Source organism: Ictidomys tridecemlineatus, chromosome 1, assembly GCF_052094955.1.
Source record: "Ictidomys tridecemlineatus isolate mIctTri1 chromosome 1, mIctTri1.hap1, whole genome shotgun sequence".
Lineage (NCBI taxonomy): Eukaryota > Metazoa > Chordata > Mammalia > Rodentia > Sciuridae > Ictidomys > Ictidomys tridecemlineatus.
In genome coordinates this window covers 128,643,462-128,662,785 of record NC_135477.1, presented here as the reverse complement: position 1 = coordinate 128,662,785, position 19,324 = coordinate 128,643,462, and the positions used below count along the sequence as shown (strand labels likewise).

Here is a 19,324-nt window from a genome sequence, read left to right as displayed (position 1 = left end):
TGAACCTGGCCTCTCCTCCTTCAGGTCAGCTCGCTTGTCCTCTTGCCTAAGTTGCAGATGCTCAAGGTTGCTCAACTCTGCCTATCCTTATAGCATCCCAGGCTGAAGGCTTCCACGAGGCCAGGTCTGGTGGAGCCTGGGAGGAGCGACAGTTCGTGGGCTCCAGATACTCCAGCAGCTCCGGGGATTCCCACCTGGAGGAGGAGGAGCTCCTCTCAGCCGCCTCCGACAGCTATCTCCTCCCAGAACCTGATGACCTTGACGATCCCGAACTTTTCATGGACCTCAACACTGATCAGGATGAGGAGGAGGCTGATAACTTTGGCTCCATATTGGCTTTTTTGGATCATGAGGGTTACACCGACAACTTTAAGAGCCTGTACGATTTCTCCTTCTCTTTTCTTACTTCTTCGTTTTACAACTTCTCTGAAGAGGATGAGCTTGTGGCCTATCTGGAGGCCTCCAGGAAGTGGGCCAAGAAGAGCCATATGACCTGGGCGCATGCCCGGCTCTGCTTCCTCTTGGGCCGGCTGAGTGTCAGGAAAGTCAAGCTCTCCCAGGCCAGGGTGTACTTTGAGGAGGCCATCCATATTCTCGATGGGGCCTTTGGGGACCTATCCTTGGTGGCCTCTCTGTACATCCACTTGGCTGCCATCTATCTGAGACAGAGGCTGGTGCATAAAGGCCCAGGCCTGCTGGAAAAGGCAGGGGCTCTGCTGGCCTGCCTGCCGGACCGTGAGTCCAGTGCCAAGAGCGAGCTTGATGTGGTGGCCTATGTGCTGCGCCAGGGGATTGTGGAGGGCAGCAGCCCCCTGGAGGCCAGGGCCTGCTTTCTGGCCATTCAATTGCTCCTGAAGCTAGGCCGGCACGAGGAAGTCCTGCCCTTTGCTGAGCGCCTGCAGCTCTTGTCTGGACATCCTCCTCCTTCAGATGCTATGGCCACCATCTTGAGTTTTCTCTATGACAAGAAATATCTTCCGCATCTTGCAGTGGCCTCTGTCCAGCAACGTGGTACTCAGAGTGCTCAGGGCACATCTCTTCCGGTTTGGCAGGTCTACTTGGTCCTCCAGAATACCCCCAAGCTCCTTGGCATTTGTTCCTCAAGCTGGGGTGAAGTTTCTGCCCTGGCCTGCCCAATACTCAGGCAGTCGCTGGCTGCCTGTGAGGAACAAGCTGACTGGAGCACCCAGAGGGCTCTGTGTCTCATCCTGTCCAAAACATACCTCCAACACAGGTCTCCTGATGGTGCCATCCACTACCTAAGCCAGTCCTTGATGCTGGGGCAGCTGCTGGGTGAGCCAGAAGTCTTTGAGTCTTCCCTCTGTCTGGCATGGGCCTATCTCTTAGCCAGACAGGCGAAGAAGGCTCTGGAAATTCTTGAGCCACTGTTATGCTCCCTGAAGGAGACAGAAAGTGTTGCCCAAAGTGGAGTGGTTTATAACCTCCTGGGGCTTGCACTCCTAGATGAAGGCTGTGTGAGCAGAGCTGCCGTGAACTATCTCCAGGCCTTGAACAGAGCTTGGGAGATGGGGGATGTACGTAACCAGGCAGTGATTATGGCCAATCTTGGTTACCTGACCTTCAAGTCCTGGGCTCCACAGCCAGCCAGGGACTTTCTCCTTCAGGCAGTCCAACTCTATTCTGAACTCCAGACCTGCAAGGAGACCGACATGGAATTAGTACAGGTGCTTCTCTGGCTGGCTCAAGTTCTGGTGTCTGAACACCAGCTGACCCACGGTCGCCTATGTTATGAAATGGCGTTGCTGTTTGGCTTAAGGCATCAACATCTAAAGAGTGAGTATGTCCCGTGCTGCTGGGGAGCATTAGGGAAAATTGTTGGAACATACTTTGCTTGTGTCCTCTCTCTAGACATCTCATTCATGTCCTGCTTTATGTTCAGGTCAGCTTCAGGTCACCAAATGCCTCTGCCATTTCTACAGCTCTGTGTCCCCAAATCCTGAGGCATGCATCATGTACCACGAGCGCTGGCTGGCCCTGGCTCAGCAATTCAGGGACAGAGAGATGGAGGGGAGGCTGCTGGAGTCCCTTGGGCAGCTCTATCGAAACCTAAACACTTCCAGGTGAGTAATGCTTAGGGACAGTCTTCGAAGTAGCTTTCTTTCCCTAAGGAGAAACAGTAATCTCTCCCTCAGGAAGAAAGTTCCGATGCACGTGGCAGATGCACTGGAAAAATAATTCTGCATTCTTCTGCAGCCTCCATGTAGTGCCATCCATCATTTGAGCTGTGTGTCACTGGGCAAGTTATATATTTTCTCTGTGCCTTGTTTGCTCATCAGTCAAAGGAGGATCTTAATGGTTTCTATCCTGAAGTGTTATTGTGAGGAATGAATGAGTTAAAGCTCAAGGCATACTTGGAACAGGGCTGATGTATAGAAAGGCTTGGGAGTGTTGACTACATCACTATTACTTGTATATTTCCATAACAACCCATCACATGACTGTGGATGAGGGTGTGTAACTCAGAGAGGCGGCATTATGCTGAGGTCCATGGAGCCTTTAAGAGGTCTCCATTGTCTTCATTAAGGGACACAAAGTAAATAAATCCACTGATGACAGAGGTATAAAATTTTATGGTGAAAACTTTGCTTGGGACCTTACCTTTAAAACGAAAGTGGAAATTATGAAACAAAGTTTATTTTCCTCTATACACTAAGTCTTAGCTTAATGATACAATAAGAGTTGACTTCTCAGATTATTTGTGTGAATAAAATTGTATAATGTAGGAGACATGTTTGGTTTTGTGATTCTCCTTTTGATGCAATCTTAAGCTTCATTTTTTTTCAAAAACATGCCCCAACTTAACTGTATAACCCCAAAGCATCTTTTAATTCATTGGTATTCAAACTAGTCTCACTTGAAGTGTCTTGTTATCTGCGGCAGAGGTTCTCTGTCTCTTCACTGGTCTAAGGCTACTTGGTCCTCCTTAGCCATTAGGCAGCCTGCAGTTCTGTCTTCTGACAAGCCTTTTTAAGATTCCATGAAGTCCTGTAGGCTTTGCAAGATTTTCCATTTCACTTTGCAACTTATTTGCATTGTAACGCTGTGTTCATGATTACAAAAAAGTTCTAAAATCGGGGGGAGGGGTACTTGTAGTATTGAGCACAGAGAAGCAGTTGGGGAGAGGCTAATTAAATGACAGCTTTTGTTTTTAGGCAACATGGTAACCTCAGGTGCCTGGACTATCAGACAATGAATAATGACATAATGAACTCTCTCTTCATCTAGAGCTATGCCTATGTCTGTATCTCCCCCTCCCTTTCCCTCTCTGTTACCCTTTTTGTCTCTTAAAGAAATCAGGTGCCCTCCAAACTTTCCACTGTCTTTGCCTTCAATTCCAGGGGCGAGTTTTGGATCTGTTCAGCCTGGGGCAGGGGTGAGGGGGACAGGAGAGAGGCCTGGCAGCAGCCTACCTTTTTTCCATTGTAGGACACCCTAGGAGTTTGGATGCTTCTGGAGCAGATCCAAAAGGCAGGTTTCAATGAACCTTTGAGATGAAACAATCACATGCTCACAGTGAGGCACTGTAGAACCAGGCTTTGGAAAGTCGAATGTGAAGGACTGGAGCGAGGGTGCCATGTATGTTTCAGACTTATTGCCGCCCCTTGCTGTGGTACAGATCAGTCATAGTTTAATCTTGTTCCTGGCCTTGCCAGCCATCCTTTGCTCTTCAGTCCCCCACCCCAACCACAGTTGTCAAAACCATAGATGTCCTAATAGGGAAGCCAGAGTGAAAGCCCTGGATGCAGTCAGCGTTGACTACAGAAGCCATATCTAGGTGTTCAGAATCACCATCCTTCTTAGATGGTGTGGTTAAAAAGGAACGTGAGGGAAAGAGGGGCTGCAGCTGATTCTGGAAGAGACTGAAGAAAGTAGAAGCTACGGGGCTGGGAAAGGGGCAATCACACTGAATGGGTAATTGGGAAACTAGGTTCTGCTATGACCTGATAACATGTCCTTAAACAGTCACTTTTCTTGGTTGTTGCATTTACAAAGTTAAGCTGAATCATGAACCTTCTAATTCTAAAACGTTGACTCTGGGACCAGCTACCTATGCTATTTTGTCACTGACTCTTGATACCAGAATTCTTGCAACCTCTTAAGAGTTTTGACTTTGTGCAGGGGCGGGGCAGATTCTTAAAGTTGTGGGCATTTCAAAGGGATTTTGAGATCAGAGACCTAAACTTTAGAGATCTGAAAGACTTTAAAGCATGTTCACAAGTTCTTGCAGGCAGACATTGTGTCTAGCATGGAGCTAGATGTACCATAAGAGCTAGATGTACTGTGTGGGCAGTCGAGTGGTAAATCAATTACTTAGTCCTCTAACTTGTGACCCTTAAGCTGCAGCTGCATGCTGACTTGGCCACAGTGATTAAGATGGAAGTGGGGAGTTGTGCTTGAGAGAGTCCCTGGCTCTTTAGTTCAGAGTTAGATAAGGAAAAAAGGTAGCTTACAGGTAGGCTCTATGGTCTTTAGTGACAAGGACGGTGTTCAGATTTGCTATCAGTGGAAGCTCAGATGCTCATTCCAACAGCCCTTGGCATTCACTGACCAATATAGTATTAGCCACAGAACACTTTTCTTCAGAAGTATTCACTGATAAAGATCCAAGTAATGCATAATATATTAGGACATAGAGATTTGCACCCAAATGTGGGATGAAGATTTTTCCTAAAATGAACAGTTGCTTATGGTGAGCAAACAAACATCAAACTGGCACTGAAGATTGTAAGTTAAAAAATAAAGATTCCCTTTCAGCAGTCCCCAGACTCCTCAGAAGCAACTATGTAAAGATTTTAAATAGCTGTAAAGAAATGTTTTATACATATGAGAGATTATGTATGATGCATATTCTCTATATTAAATATTAGATGTTTTAAATGTAATTGCACCAGTCTAGTCACAAATGGGATCATGATAATAGTTATGTTGTATATATACTGTTCTATTACTTGCTTTTTCATTTAAAAATATCACCATGAAATGTTCCAGCATCTTATCTTTCCGATGTGTCAGGCACCATGGTTGGTGCTGGGGAATTTAATGGTTAGGAAAAAGAGTCTAAAATAACTGTTCCCAAATGGAGCAGCCTACTCTGAGTGGGAGTGACATCTCACCATCACAAGTGTTCAAGCAGAGGATGACTATTCAGGAACTTATAGAAGAGTTTCCTGAATTGAGTTGGACCTTTATTGAGGTATTATAATCATATGACAAAAAAATCTATCCTTTATAATGCAGCATACAATTTAGTTTTTAGTACATTCACCAAGCTGTGTAACCATCACCACCAACTAACTGTAGACTATCTTCATGACCTCCCTCCAAATCTTGAATCCATTAGTGGTCACTCCCCATTACCCATCCTCACCCCATCCCGGGAAACCACTCATCTACTATCCATCTCTATGGATTTTTCCTATGCTGGATATTTTATATATATGGAGTCATATAATATATGGCCTTTTGACTGGCTTCTTTCACTTAGTATGATACTTTCAAGGATCATTTAGTTTGTTACATGTATCAGTATTTTATTATTTTTTTTATTGTTGAACAATATATACCACATGTGTTTATTATGTGATATACCACATTTATTTATTCATTCCAAAGTTGATGGATATTTGGCTTGTTTCCATTTTGTGGCTATTAAGAAGAACACAAAATGTTTTCATTTTGTGGCTATTATGAAAAATTCCTACATGAACATTCATGAATATTCATGTAGGAATTTTTGTGTAAAGATATATTTCTAATTCTCCTAGGTGTATACCTAGAAGTGGAATTACAGTCATGGGGTAACTCTGTTGGAGTGTTTGGGGGAACTATTCTACTTTTTTCAAAGTGCTGCACCATTTTTTCCCCAAAGTGATTGATGAAGGCCCACCCCATCTCCACCCACCCTTGCTCTTCCCCTATCTTCTTCACTTTCTGTCCTAGTGGGGATGAAATGAAGCTCGTTATATTTTTTCCCCATTATGGTTTTAGTTTGCACTTCCCTACTAGCTAAAACACTGAACATCATTTCATGTGCTTACTTTCTATTCATGTATTATCTTTGGAGAAATATCTATTCCAGTCATTTGTCCATTTTAAAATTGGGTCTTTTGCCCTTTTATTGTGAAGTTGTAAGAGTTTTTTTTTTAAATTGTCAATGGACCTTTATTTTATTCATTAATTTATTTATATATGCTGCTGAGAATCGAACCCAGTGCCTCACACATGCTAGGCAAGCGCTCTACCACTGAGCCACAATCCCAGCCCTTGTAGGAGTTTTATTTTTTCCTTAAAAAAATTTATTTTGAATACAAGTCTCTTATGAGAAAGCATTTTATTCCAACTCATGGGTTGTGTTTTCACTTTTTTGATTGCTCATAGAATGAGTTGGGAAATGGTCCTTCCTCTTTCTATATTTTTTTTGCTAAGAGTTTGTGAAGGGTTGGTGTTAATTCTTTTTTACATTTTTGGTAGAATTCTGTCATTTTTTCTGCATGTAATTTAGGGCTCCATCATTAGGTGCTTACATATCTATAATTGCATATCCTTATGGATCAACTATCTTATCACTGTCAAATGTCCCTCATTGTCTTTAGTGGCAATTCTGTTCCTTTTGTCCAATTTTGAACAGACACTTCAGGTCCTTTTGTACTTTTTGCATAATTTATATATTTTTACTTTCTAATCTATTTATTTGTCTTTGAATCTAAAGTATGTTTCTTATAGACATTATATAATTGGATCATTTAAAAAATTGATTCTTTTAATGGGAGAATTTAATCTACTTATATTTAATTAGCTACTGTTAAGACAGTATTTACATAACCATTTTATTATTTCTTTCTCTCTTTTTTCTTTGTGGTGCTGGGGATGGATCCCAGGGCCAGGCACATGGTAGGCAAGTGCTCTCTACCACTGAGCTACCCCCAGCCCTTGCTAGTTGTTTCTTATATGTCTCATGCATTTTTAGTTTTTTGATTCCCCCATTCCTTCCTTCTTTAGTATTAAGTATTTCCACCATATCAACTTTCTTGTCAATTCTTTCTTTCAGTTATTTTCTTAGTGTATTCCCTGGGGATTATAATGAGTATCTTAATTTATAGCAATCTCAGTTGTTGCCTGGGCAGGCACACAGGTCCGCACATGCATGTGGCATGTGGTCTTCCTGATTCCAAGGAGGATGTTGGAGATTTACAAAGTCTCTTGTGGACGTCTCGTTCTTCCACTTTTCCTTTTTTTTTTTTTTTTTTTAAATCAGCATCTTGTTTGCTCCAAGTATTTTCCTTACCTCAGGCAGTGACAAATTTCAATTATTGCTACTGGTTTTTTGGACAGAGGTACCAGGAAAAAAGGTATTTCCTGTTTCCTGGGTGAACTGTGAGTTAGGTCAGATGAGAGCAAGCCCTGTGAGTGGACACATTCAGGGAGCATTCAGAAAGGTTCAACAGTGACAAACTCTCTGGAGATGGAACTCTGGGGGTTTCCAAACTCATGAAGGCCCCTCCAGAGGCTGCACAGATGTTGACTTTCCCAGTTACAGTGATTATGAGGCTTTGGTTTTTGCAGGTGAGCAGGAGGGCTCTAGGGTAAGTCAGGAAGGAACAAAGCTCACTGAACAGAACTCAAGAGTATTGACATTTTTTTTTAAGATGAAAACTTTTTGGATTGTTTTATATCTTTTGTTAATTTCCAGAGTTTTGGGGAAAAGCTTATTTTGACAATTTTTTTCCCCCAGTGTTTTCATTGCTTTTCTGGAGTCCTGGAGTTTTGGAGAGGTCCTTACTCAATTCTTCTGACTAGCATCTTTTAATTCTAATATTCCAAGATTCTAAGATCTGAGATTTTATTTGGGAGGAAATAAAAACGCACTTCTCCAGCTTTACCATCAATATGAGTGACATTAAGAGGAAGCTCAGGAAGTACTTTAGGTATCAGAGGAAACTCCTGTAGACAGAAGGTCATTGTCCTTTTGTAAGATGGCCACTTCATCAAAGAGAACATGCTGCATTGCTATGTTTACTTAGCATGCGTAAATCCTATCCTACTCCTATAGTGTGCTAAAAAAAGAAAGAACAAAGACCAGCTAACAGACAAAAAAAAAAAAAAAAAAAAAACAGGTGTTTCCACACACCTGGATATAGTTACTGTATTTTCTCACTGAATTTCCTGGTAACGGGGGCAGAAGAGGGGACTGCCACATGAGGTTGTCTCTGTTTGGTCAAAGAACGTAAACAAAAGTGTCCTAAGAGCAAATTTTTTCCTGGCACTGGTCTCTAGGAGGAATTTGTGAAGTGGGTCTTGATGGGCAGATTTCTTCAACTCAACCCCCATCAAGGGATTTCCATTCTCACAAAGCTTAGAGTCCCAGCAAGCAAAGGCAGGGAGTGTTCAGGGAAGAAGTGTCAGGCTCAGAGGCAAGGGTCAAGGGGCACTTCCAGCATGGAGTGAGGGAACTTGTCAGGGAAGAATTCATCCAGGTAGAGCATTTGAAGAGGTCCCTGAAGGATGGGTAAGATTTTGCAAAGTTTGCAGAACAGGGAGAATAACATTTCAGGTGGAAAGAAGAGCAGTGATCATGGAAACGCAGGGACCCATTGGAAAAACATTTCATAGAATTACCAGATGGTTTTGGTGATCAACTGGATATGGGTAGAGAGGAGCCTGGGAGCCTGTGGCTTAGGAATGAGGAGGTTGAGTTGGGGTAGGCAAGATGGTGGCCCTCTAGGTCCACAGTGAGCGTCCAGGATGAAAATGGTAACAGAAAGCATTCAGAGCTCTCCCTGTCTGCTAAGCAATGTGTATATATCAGGGTGACCACTCGAGGTAGAAAGACTTGTGGGAACTGAGAGCTGATGGTGGCATGGGCTCACTGGCAGCGATTGATGTCCAAACAATCTGTGGCCAGAGCAGGATCAGCAAACTTAAAAAAAAAAAAAAAAAGGTCAGCTTGTCAATGGTTTAGGCTTTGTGGGCCATATGGTCTCTTCCACAACTTCCCCACTCTGCAGTTGTGTGCAAAAACATCCATAGATAATTAATAAATGAATGAGTGAGGCTGTGCTCCAATAAAATTTTACTTATAAAAGCTAGTATAAGGCTATATTTGGTTCATGGGCCATAGTTGACCACCTCCTGGTCTACAACACTTCTTCTTCTTCTTCTTCTTTTTTTTTCTGGCACCAGGGATTGAACCCAGTGATGCTTAACCACTAAGTCACATTCCCAGCCCTTTTAAAATATTTTATTTAGAGGCGGGGTCTTGCTGAGTTGCTCAGTGCCTTGCTAAATGGCTGAGGCTGGCTTTGAACTCTCGATCTTCCTGCCTCAGCCTCCTGTGCTGCTGGGATCGACAAGCGTGTACCACCACACCCGCCAAGAGTGCTAGTACTTTTTGTGTCTTCTGCTTGCTTGGCCAATAATCCTCATCTTAGTTAGATGATATGCTCAGCAGGTTGTATAGTGAAGGCTGGTGGAAATGCATACATGAACCTGCCCACTTCCCATCAGGTCTGCCCTTGCCTGCTGCAGAGGGTCCACACAGATTTCACCTCTTGGTTTCACTGGCATCAGCTCAGACCTCTGAATTTTCAACTTAAGGTGGTATTTACTCGTCCATGCTGCCTTTGTGATGATTTTAATTCCTTCTCTTTCAAAGATTTTTCCCTAGTGTTTAGAGATGGAAGGTGGTAGGGAGGGCAAGTGGATGCTTCAGATGTTGGCTCAGTCTTCAGGTTTTTGCCTTGGTATACTCTGCTGTCTTTTGTTCCAGTACATTATTATGTCCATTCTGCTGCCTGGGTGACAATTACAGAATATAATTAATGAAATTTTCAGTCTCTCACTGGGATGGGTCTTCCTGGGTCCCATCTTTGGTTAACAATTCAGACTGGTACTTTGCTCTAGATCTGAGCCAGGTGGGGTTCATGAAACCTTTATGACTCTACTGATTCAATTCAGTGAATATTTATTGAGCATTTACTATGGCTAGAAGCTGGACCAAGGAGTTGTATTCCCTAAAGTCACTGCTTGCATAAAAAGTCACCAAAGTCATTATATAAACTGTGGTAAGTTCCAGAAAGGAGGTATATAATATTATTTTGAGAAAGAGGGAATGCCTTGCATGTACTGAGACTTAAAGGAATAATGAGTGACCTTTTTCACATGAATACAATAGCAGCCTAGAATCTATTGCTCCTGGCTTTTATTTTTATCCTCATGCTTCTTATTTCTTTGAAACTGAAAAAAAATCTGCTTCAACATTTGTTTTTTCAATATAACTGATATGACTAATCCCTAGCATTTCTGTTATCCTAAGGAAGGAAATGATTGCTTTTGCTGTGTCCTCGTTTGATCTCAGGGCTGTTATGCATGCTACTGTCCCACTTTTGCAGATAAGGAAACTTTGTTTAGGGTTTCAAAACACTATGTTCTTAGCAACTTCAGGGTTTTTGAAGTGACAAAAGAAAAAAAAATGTCTCCCTACAGCTGATATCTGGAAACTAAGAACTGCTTGAGTGTGGAGTCAGACTATTCGGGTTAGATGTTTGTTTAAATAGGGTTTATTACTAAGTCCTAAGTCTTTCTGAGCCTTACTTTTCCCTTGGTAAAATGAACGTACCAATAGTACTGACCTCTTAGGATTGTTGTATGATTAAATGAGATTTTACATGCAAAGCACCTCGTGAATGCTACATGCTCAATAAATTTCAGTTAATAATACTGCCATTATTATGATGATAAGAAAGGAGCAGGGAGCTCAAAATAAAGCTTCAGAAAAATGAGCATGAAAATTTGTGTAAGCTAAAAAAAAAATCCCATTGAGATTTCTCTATTTGCAAAAATGAGCCAAAAAAATCTTGTTGGCTTCAAATTTCTAGGGGGAGTGAATGAGAAAATGTCTATTAAAAGCGAATGTCCCAACACCTGGCAAAGATTCAGCCCTCAGAAATTGTTAGTCCCTATTATCAGCACAGGACAGAAGCAATTAGTGGAGGCTGGCTTTTGGTCAGAGGTCAGACAAACTCATCAGGCTGGGCAGGGATTTGGGAAACCCTGAGGGATTGGTAGAAGGTCCCTGGAATTACATGCAGGTGTGTTGAGGTCACTTGGCCACAGGCTCATGGATGATGCTCAAGAAGGGCAAAAGAAAAAGGATTGAATTCCCAGAGACTTGGGGAAAGGAAAAATGAGAAAAAGAGAAGAATCAGAACTGGAAAGGAGGGGGGATAAATACCGTGGCTGGGCATGCACGTTCCAAGAGGGCACATGATGAGTTGGGTTCTTGGCTTCTTTTGATTGGAAAGGTTCACTAGATCTAGAGTCTGCAGGTGATGGCTGGAGGAACTGGGATACTGAGCCATTTCAAGCCAGAGGCTCAGCTGGTGAGTGACACAGTACAGCCACTGGCAGATATAAAATAGCGGAGTGGGGAGAGAGGAGGGGGAAAGAGTGAACAAACTGGAGACCAGCTCCCCAGTTCAGACCACACAGGCACTTTTTCTTTTTGTCAGAGATCAGGGATCAGAGGTACTTCTTAATGAGAAGCAGTGTCTTTAGAAAACCCTCCATCTGCCTGTGGTCTGGATGTGTGAGTATCCCCATTATTCTTGTCATCCTCCAGTGGGACGTTTCTTGGAAAGAAAAATCTCTTTTCTTCCACAGTCAAGGAAACAAATGCCTGCTCTGTGAATTGGCTGCTCCCTAAGGGTCTGGAGAAAACAACTTCAGCCCAAGGACATCCCAGGACAGCAAGTGGTAACAAACAAAAATACAGCAGGAAGCAGGATCAGATTTAGATTTATGGGTCCTGATTTCATCAACTGTTCCAGGGAGAGTGGGGAGAGCATTGGAGGCCAGATCTGCCCAAACCTCTTAATCCTGCTTAAGGTCCTGGGGTACCAAGCAGGGGAGAACAGACAGGACTCCCTACAGCGAAAGAGACCTGTGGTTATCACAGCTCAACCAGGGGGGTCGGTGCCACCTCAGCATTGCATGGAGCTTTTCAATTCTCAGAACAGTCTCAGCAACAAATTTGACACTCCAACACTTGAGAGAGGTCAGTGCCCCTCCTGGATGGCAGTACATCTTATTTCAAGGACAAGGGATCAAGGAAATCTTGGGTTCTTTCTAGTTCTTATATGGGCCAAATCCTTGGCACTCTCTTCAGAAGGCCAACAGCTGCCTTATTGCTGAAAACAATGGAGGTCTCATCTGTCCAAGGCCATCTGTTCCTGGCTTGCCTCTGACATTGTGGAGAAGGGATCTGGCAACTGAGTTGTCTGTGATGAGGGAGTGTACGAATCCATTTTTCATCACTACAACAAAATACCTGAGGTTGGGTGATAAATAAAAGAGAGGTTTATTTAGCTCACAATTTTAGAGGTTCAAGGGAATGGTCATTATCAGCCCAGCTCTGGTGAAAGCCTTACGGCTAATGGCATCAGGATGGCAGGAGAGCATGGCAAGCCAGGAAGCCAGGGTGCCAGGAGGGGCTGGTCTTGCGCTTTGATAAGCCCTCACTCTCGTGGGTCCTACAGGTGAGCTAGGTCATCCCTTTCGAGAGCAATGCCCCCCAGTGACCCAGTGACCTTGGACTAAGCCCACCTCCTAAAGGCCACACTAAAGACCAAGCTTCCAACACTTGCACTTTCATGGGACAAGCCACATCAAACCTATATAGCAGGTGGTTAACTTCCTGTCTCAATGAGAACTTCCTCAGTGTCCACAGATGTGGTTGATGCTGATCCTCATTTCTAGAAGGATATGTGTGGTTTAGTGCAGTGGTTCTCAAACTTTGGTGTGCCTGAGCAGAAACTGGGTGTGTCTTAGGAATTTAGATTTCTGGATTGCAACTGTAATGATTCTGATTCAGTCAGTCTGAGGCAACTCTGTCTGTCTGTGGTTTCATGAAGCTTCCCAGGTAAGGCCAGTGCAGCTGGGCCATGAATCATGCTTTGAGAATCATGGGCAGTGTGGGATGAGTCTTGGGCTGGGACTCAGAAGAAGGGAACTCTGGTTTTGGATCTTCCTCTAATGTGCTGTGCAACCTTGTGCAAGTCACCTTCCATCTCTGGGTCTGTTTCTTCTATAAAATAAAGGAGTTGGACTGGATCTCACCGCTGGGTACACAATAGAGTCTTGTTGTAGCTTTGACAAAATGCTGGTGCCTGGGCCACACTCCCAGAGACCCAGGGCTCAGACTGGCATGGAATTTCTATGGGTGACTTTAATTGCTGTGGGATTGAGGACTGCTGTCTTGTTGATCCCCAGTTGTCCTTCCCATTGTGGAATTCTGAACCTGTCCAATGCCACATTATCCATGCTTCATTCCCTCGTTAATCCCTGTCACAGGGGAAGGGTTTTCTATGTAATACAATTTCCCAAGTCATTAAAGAGTACTAAATAATTAAAGCATTTCCAGATAATTAAAGAGTCATCATTAAGGCACCAACTTTTTGAAAATTTCACCCTACTTGATCTCCCTTCTTAACCAAAATGTCGAAACCTTTTTGATGACTTGAAGTTTCTGCTACGGTCTCTCACTTGTGGATTCATTTCATAAATACGCATTTTGTGTCTACTGAGTGTCAGGTGAAAAAAATTATTATAGTACAGCCTAAAGATAGAGGGAGCATGGGTTAGTAATAATGATGATGATTTTTAGTAATAATAATGATAGTATAATAATAATAATGATAGTAATAATAATGATAGTATAATAATAATAATGATAGTTAGTAATAATAATGATGACTGATATTTGAACACTCATCAAGTGCTTACTATGTGGTAGGTACTATTCTAGGCATTCTAGTTCTCTTATCTCATTCAATGCTCACAATAACCTTTTCAGGCAGGTAGCATTACATTCCCATCCTATGGATAGGAAAAACATGACATAGAGAGGTTTTATACTTTCTCAAGGTCAGGAGATCTGAGATTTAAATCAGTCTCTGATTCTCTAGATGGTCTGGGTTACGGTTGTTCCCTCATAGAACAGCATTTTTCCTGTGTGCTGAGTAATCATGAGCTGTTTTGGTACCTCATACCTCACGGGTCTCTCTCTGCCTCCTAGGTCCCTCAGGAGGTCTCTCACCTGCATCAAGGAGAGCCTGCGTATATTCATTGACCTCGGGGAGACAGACAAGGCTGCTGAGGCCTGGCTGGGGGCTGGGCGACTCCACTACCTCATGCAGGAGGACGAGCTGGTGGAGCTGTACCTGCAGGTTGGTAGGGATCTGCTGACGTGGGCCCTTTAGGAGGCAGCTGTTCTCTCTAAATTGACTGGTTAGAACCAGAGAGGGTGGTGTTCATGCCAAGAGATCCTGGGGACTGGGAGAGGGGGACTGGGAGAGGGGTACTGGGCTGGAAGATAGGGTATTTGTTTGCCACTAACTATTGGGGTGAACTGGAGAGCATCTGTTTTCTTTCCACGTTTCACTATCTGACCGGAAAGTACAGCTTTTGGATTAGATCCCTGATTTCCGGTTTCAGTCATTTATTCATTCAACTCATGGCTTTGCTCTGTCCATGTGTCTTCTGTACTGTGATTTACTCACTTTTCTTTGACTCAACTTATTTTTTATATTTAACTTTCTCCTAAGGAATGCTATCTGAAACTACTAGTTTGATCTGTTATTAATCTTTTTTCCCTCTAAAATACATTTAAATAATTATTAAAAATCACTTCTTGTACCACTAAAGGTAATCTGTCATGTATGTTGGGGAAATGTCAGAGCAAGATCCCCCAGAGCCGCCTTCTTCTCTGCCTCTGTGCCTGCAGTCCAATTTCCGACTTGGGGGGAACTTCAGCAGAGGTTCAAAGCAGGTGGGGTCTGGATCTGCTTCCTGCCAGTCCCATGGGGATCTGGAAGCCTTCTCTCTGTCCCACCCAGGCAGCCATCCAGACAGCTTTGAAGTCAGAGGAGCCCTCTCTGGCCCTCAAACTCTACGAGGAAGCTGGCGATGTGTTCTTCAATGGGACGCGTCACCGGCACCGCGCTGTGGAGTATTATCGGGTGAGTGGGGGCTGTGCGGGGCACTGCCAGACCCCCCACGAATGTGCGCAGGGGCACCACTGGACTTCGGCCGGGTCCCTAAGACCCTTTCTTACTGGTATTTCTTTTCCTTCCCTTCCTCGCCCAGTGCTCACATACTTGCCTTTCCTTAAATCAGCAGAGGGATCTGATAATCTCAGTGTCCTTCTCAGTCTTAATAAATGATCCTTCCTGGAATAATACCCCATCGCCATCAGATCTCATGGGTGCATGGAACTTTATAGTTTGTTAAAATACCTCTGTGTTTACTAGTGTTTGCAACTCGCTCTTGGTGGCATAGTGGGAGATTATGTAAAGAGGTGCATGGGTTGGCCCTAAACATTTTACTATGTTATTATTAGTCATGTCTTAAAATGTTCTTTTAAAATCTAAAATGTATAACACCTGTTAATCAAGTTCACGATTTCACAGATATTATGGCAAAGATTGAGGCAGGAAAATCAGAGTTGATGTAAAGAAAAATAATACTAACTAGATGAATGCCCAGACATGAAGCAGATGCATTCTTGTTGTTCATCGCTGGCTGATGTTTGGTAGCCTCCTTATCTTATTTGATCCTAAAATTTTATTTATTCAGATATTCATTTGTTCAGTTATTTGCTCATCAGACATTATTAGGTACCTGGGATGTGCCAACACTGGACTAGATGTGGGCAGAACAGGAAACATACCTCTGACTATCGATCTGCTCACTTATTTCATAGGCATTTTGTAGATGAGAAAACTGAGGCTCAGAGAGGTGAAGAGGCCCATCTACAATTGTATCATCATAATGAGCATTTACTGAGCACTGTCTGACACTATGCATACACTTTTATGTGTCCTTCACAGATGAGCACTGTGTACCAATGCAACACCCAGCTGAGAGGTGAATTTCTTCACCTTGGGAAAAGTCACTTCCCTTTCCTAATCACAGTTGCTCCAATTGTAGGAGGCCTAATGACCTCTAGTTCTTCAACCTCTCAGATCCAGGTAAAGCACCAAGAGCAAGGACCAGGAGAGTGAGCTGAGAGGAGCCTGGTATGGAAACACAGCTGGCCATCTTCAATCCCTGCCAGGAGAGCACAGGACTCTTGAGAATCCATGTGCCACAGACTAAGCTCCCTGTGCCTCTGTCCTCAGGTTGGGGCTGTTCCTTTAGCAAGGAGGATGAAGGCACTGAGAACTGAGCTCCGCATTTTCAACAAGCTGACGGAATTGCAGATCAGCCTTCAGGGCTACGAGAAGGCTTTGGAATTTGCCACACTGGCTGCCAGGCTAAGCATAGTCACAGGTAGGTGGTCCCAATGACCAGGTTCATGAAATTGGGAGGGGTAAACACTGGTCAGGCATGGATAATAGAGCATAGGCATTGGCTCTGGATTCAGACTCCATGGGTTCAAATCCCAGGTCTAACTGCCAGGGAAACTTAATTAAGCATCTGCTTCCATGAGCCTTAAGTTTGTTATCAGCAAGGCAAGATTAAAAACAGTGCCAACCTGAGCAGTTGTTATGAAAACCAGAGGTAATCCACATGAAGGCTGTAGCACAGTGCTAGGCATGAGAGTTCATGGTTAGGGTTACCTCTGCCACACACATCATATATTACAGTCAGTACGATTTCCGGCTGTAAATTAAATGGTATTTTATCCCATGCATAGACAAAGCCCTCATTACCCAAAGACTTTGCTCTGAATTCTTAATTGGTTGATGTCAAAAGCATATTTTCCCATGGAACAGAAATGTAAGCCTAACTCACAACATAGTTGGAATAGCTTTCATTTGCAGCAAAAGCTAGTAGAAAGAATCATTGAAACAAGTCATTGAAACAGAAAAGGCAGAGTAAAAAAGAAACCTTGTCTTGAATGTTAGTGCTTGAGGAAAAGCAGGTCTGATTAAGAGGACCTGAGTAGACCTAGGGGTAAGTGGAGTCTTTGGTGGTGGCTTTTGAAGGCACTTGTGAGCACTTTCAAGGGCATCTGATGTGAATGATAGTGGACTTTATTGTGTCTAATTGCACTTAGAAGCTCTTGCTCTTGTTTTCTTGCTAATATTTTTATATGGCAGAAACCTCATCCAAATAACTATCTGCTAATCTCAGGAAGGACTTAGGGGCCCCCTGGCAGCTCTGTCTGAACACTTTACCCCTCACAGACAGGGGCTGAAGAGAGATGGTATACACGCCTTATACATGTGCTTCTGTGTGACTGGATTTTTCCATGTCAGAGAATTTTCTCTCCTTTGCACTTTGTCTTTTAGTTTTGACTTCTGGTCCTTTGAAGCTTCAAAGTGATGTTTTTAGGGGACATTCAATAGCCACTTGGCACATATTCCAAAGATACAATGATAAGCCTTTGTTCCCTATAAAGGGCTATTTTGTATTACAGAGGTTAGTTATTAAGACAATCAACTCACCAAAACCCCAAACAAGAAATCACAGGCCCATTAGAAACCAGGGTTGTTAAGTGAATGGGTCTCTGTAGTGTATGTGAGACTGAGAGTTGGTCAAGGAGCCAGGGAGTGGCTGCTATTGGTAGCAGCCCAAGTGAGCCCTCTGAAGAGGCTTTATGGGAAGAAGACATTTGTTATAAAGCTATTCATCATAAGGAATTCCTAGCTGCTCAGTGAAATCCATTACAGAGGTTTAGAAATAATTCTGCCACACAATCCTGAGCGACAGTGTCATTTGCAATAAGGAGAATGTTTTCTTTAGGGAATCATCCCACCAAACCCTGACCAGCACACTCGCTCTACTTGGTTACCCTCAGAGACCCCCACGTTTTCTTTTACAGCACTCTACAGGTGCGATTTTTATATTTGTTTGTGGAATTTTTTAAGGAATACCTGTGTCTTACTAGATCAGAAGCCTCATGCAGGCAGGAGCCTCCTCTGTGTTATTTCCTCTGCCCCAGGCCTCTAGTAGCTTCAGAAAGTCTTACGGAATGAATGCACGATCAATTGATGTGAAGTGCTGGCCACAGGGTATCTGTCTCAGTCTTCCAATTCCTAGGAGATCAGAAGCAGGAGCTGGTGGCCTTTCACCGCCTAGCTACCGTGTACTACGCACTACACATGTATGAGATGGCTGAGGACTGCTACCTAAAGACTCTGTCCCTTTGCCCACCATGGCTGCAGAGTCCCAAGGAGGCGCTGTACTATGCTAAGGTGTATTGTCGCCTGGGCCAACTCACCTTCTACCAGCTGAAGGTAAGAGCCAGACTTCCAAGCCCTTCCCTGACCCAAAGATAGCGAGGAACATTTGGGGGTGGAGTTGAGAGGACCACAGGGACCAAGATGAGGAGTCCTGGCTCACTATAGGGAATGGTTCCACAGGGGACACAGTGGCTCTTTCCACTAAACCCCACGGAGACCTCAAAAGAGCTTCTACCTTGCTGAGGAGAAGGATTGCACCTCTTTCTCCTTGCTCTGCTATAACTCCTAGGACTTCTTCATCTATCAGAAACTCTAGGCACATAGCCTAGTGCCTGTGAATCCCTGGAGGGCCTTACAAGATTGGTGAGCCCTGCCACCTGCAAGGAAAACAAAAACAAACAACACCCCCCCAAACTAAAAGCTCCAAAATAAAAATCAAAATTCCTACTTAACTGTATGTCCACAAAATCTCATAGCTCAACTGCCACTCATTTTTATGAAGGTTTACAAAATTATTTCATGAGAAATGTGGGTGCATATTAGTATATTTGAGAAAATGAAGGATGGGACCCATGAATTATAAGAGTATTTAGGCCCTAAGAAGGCTTTAACCCTATCATCCTGCTTGCTGGGCTGGAGTTGAATGAACTTATTTTTCCAGCTACTTCTTAAATTGTGTTGAAAGTCTGCAATTCTGTGTTACAACTCTGACCCTAGAACTATGTCCCCAAGTTCAGCTTTCCCTTACTAGAGGTCCCTGTCCTCCCCAGTGCAATCCTTTATCTCTCAATTCTGATTCTCACCTATGTGTGACTCACGGGAGCTTCAGGGCCACCCTGCTGTTCCTTTCTATGCACCAGACTTCATTTCTGGCCTGAATTTATCATTGACTGATGAGGGTTATTGAGAACCCGGCATCTCTTTGTGAGTCTCACCCAAAAGAAGCATCAGTTTCTCATCTCTGTCATGCAGCAAGGTTCAGGGATAGAGTGTACGATCTGATTGAACCAACCAAGGGAATTGCAAAGGGAAGAGCTCAACTCAAACAACCTTAAGCAGCATGTGTGATTCATTAGTAAATATCTGGAGAACTGAGGCATAGATTTAGTTTCAGCAGT

At 43.5% G+C, this 19,324-nt stretch overlaps 1 protein-coding gene across 5 annotated transcripts in view; it reads left to right on the top strand.

The window, feature by feature from the left end:
* Sh3tc2 (SH3 domain and tetratricopeptide repeats 2) overlaps nucleotides 1–19,324 on the top strand; it is a 55,239-nt gene that overhangs the window by 31,962 nt on the left and 3,953 nt on the right. For 2 of the 5 annotated variants that reach the window (XM_040272148.2, XM_040272150.2), the window contains 6 exons: nucleotides 94–1,794; nucleotides 1,901–2,081; nucleotides 14,093–14,243; nucleotides 14,913–15,035; nucleotides 16,197–16,347; nucleotides 18,049–18,260. In XM_040272148.2, coding sequence (XP_040128082.2) covers nucleotides 94–1,794; nucleotides 1,901–2,081; nucleotides 14,093–14,243; nucleotides 14,913–15,035; nucleotides 16,197–16,347; nucleotides 18,049–18,260 — 2,519 coding nt within the window. The remainder of the gene's footprint in view (nucleotides 1–93; nucleotides 1,795–1,900; nucleotides 2,082–14,092; nucleotides 14,244–14,912; nucleotides 15,036–16,196; nucleotides 16,348–18,048; nucleotides 18,261–19,324) is intronic. The other 3 variants (XM_021725694.3, XM_040272149.2, XM_078047490.1) reach the window with 3 other exon arrangements.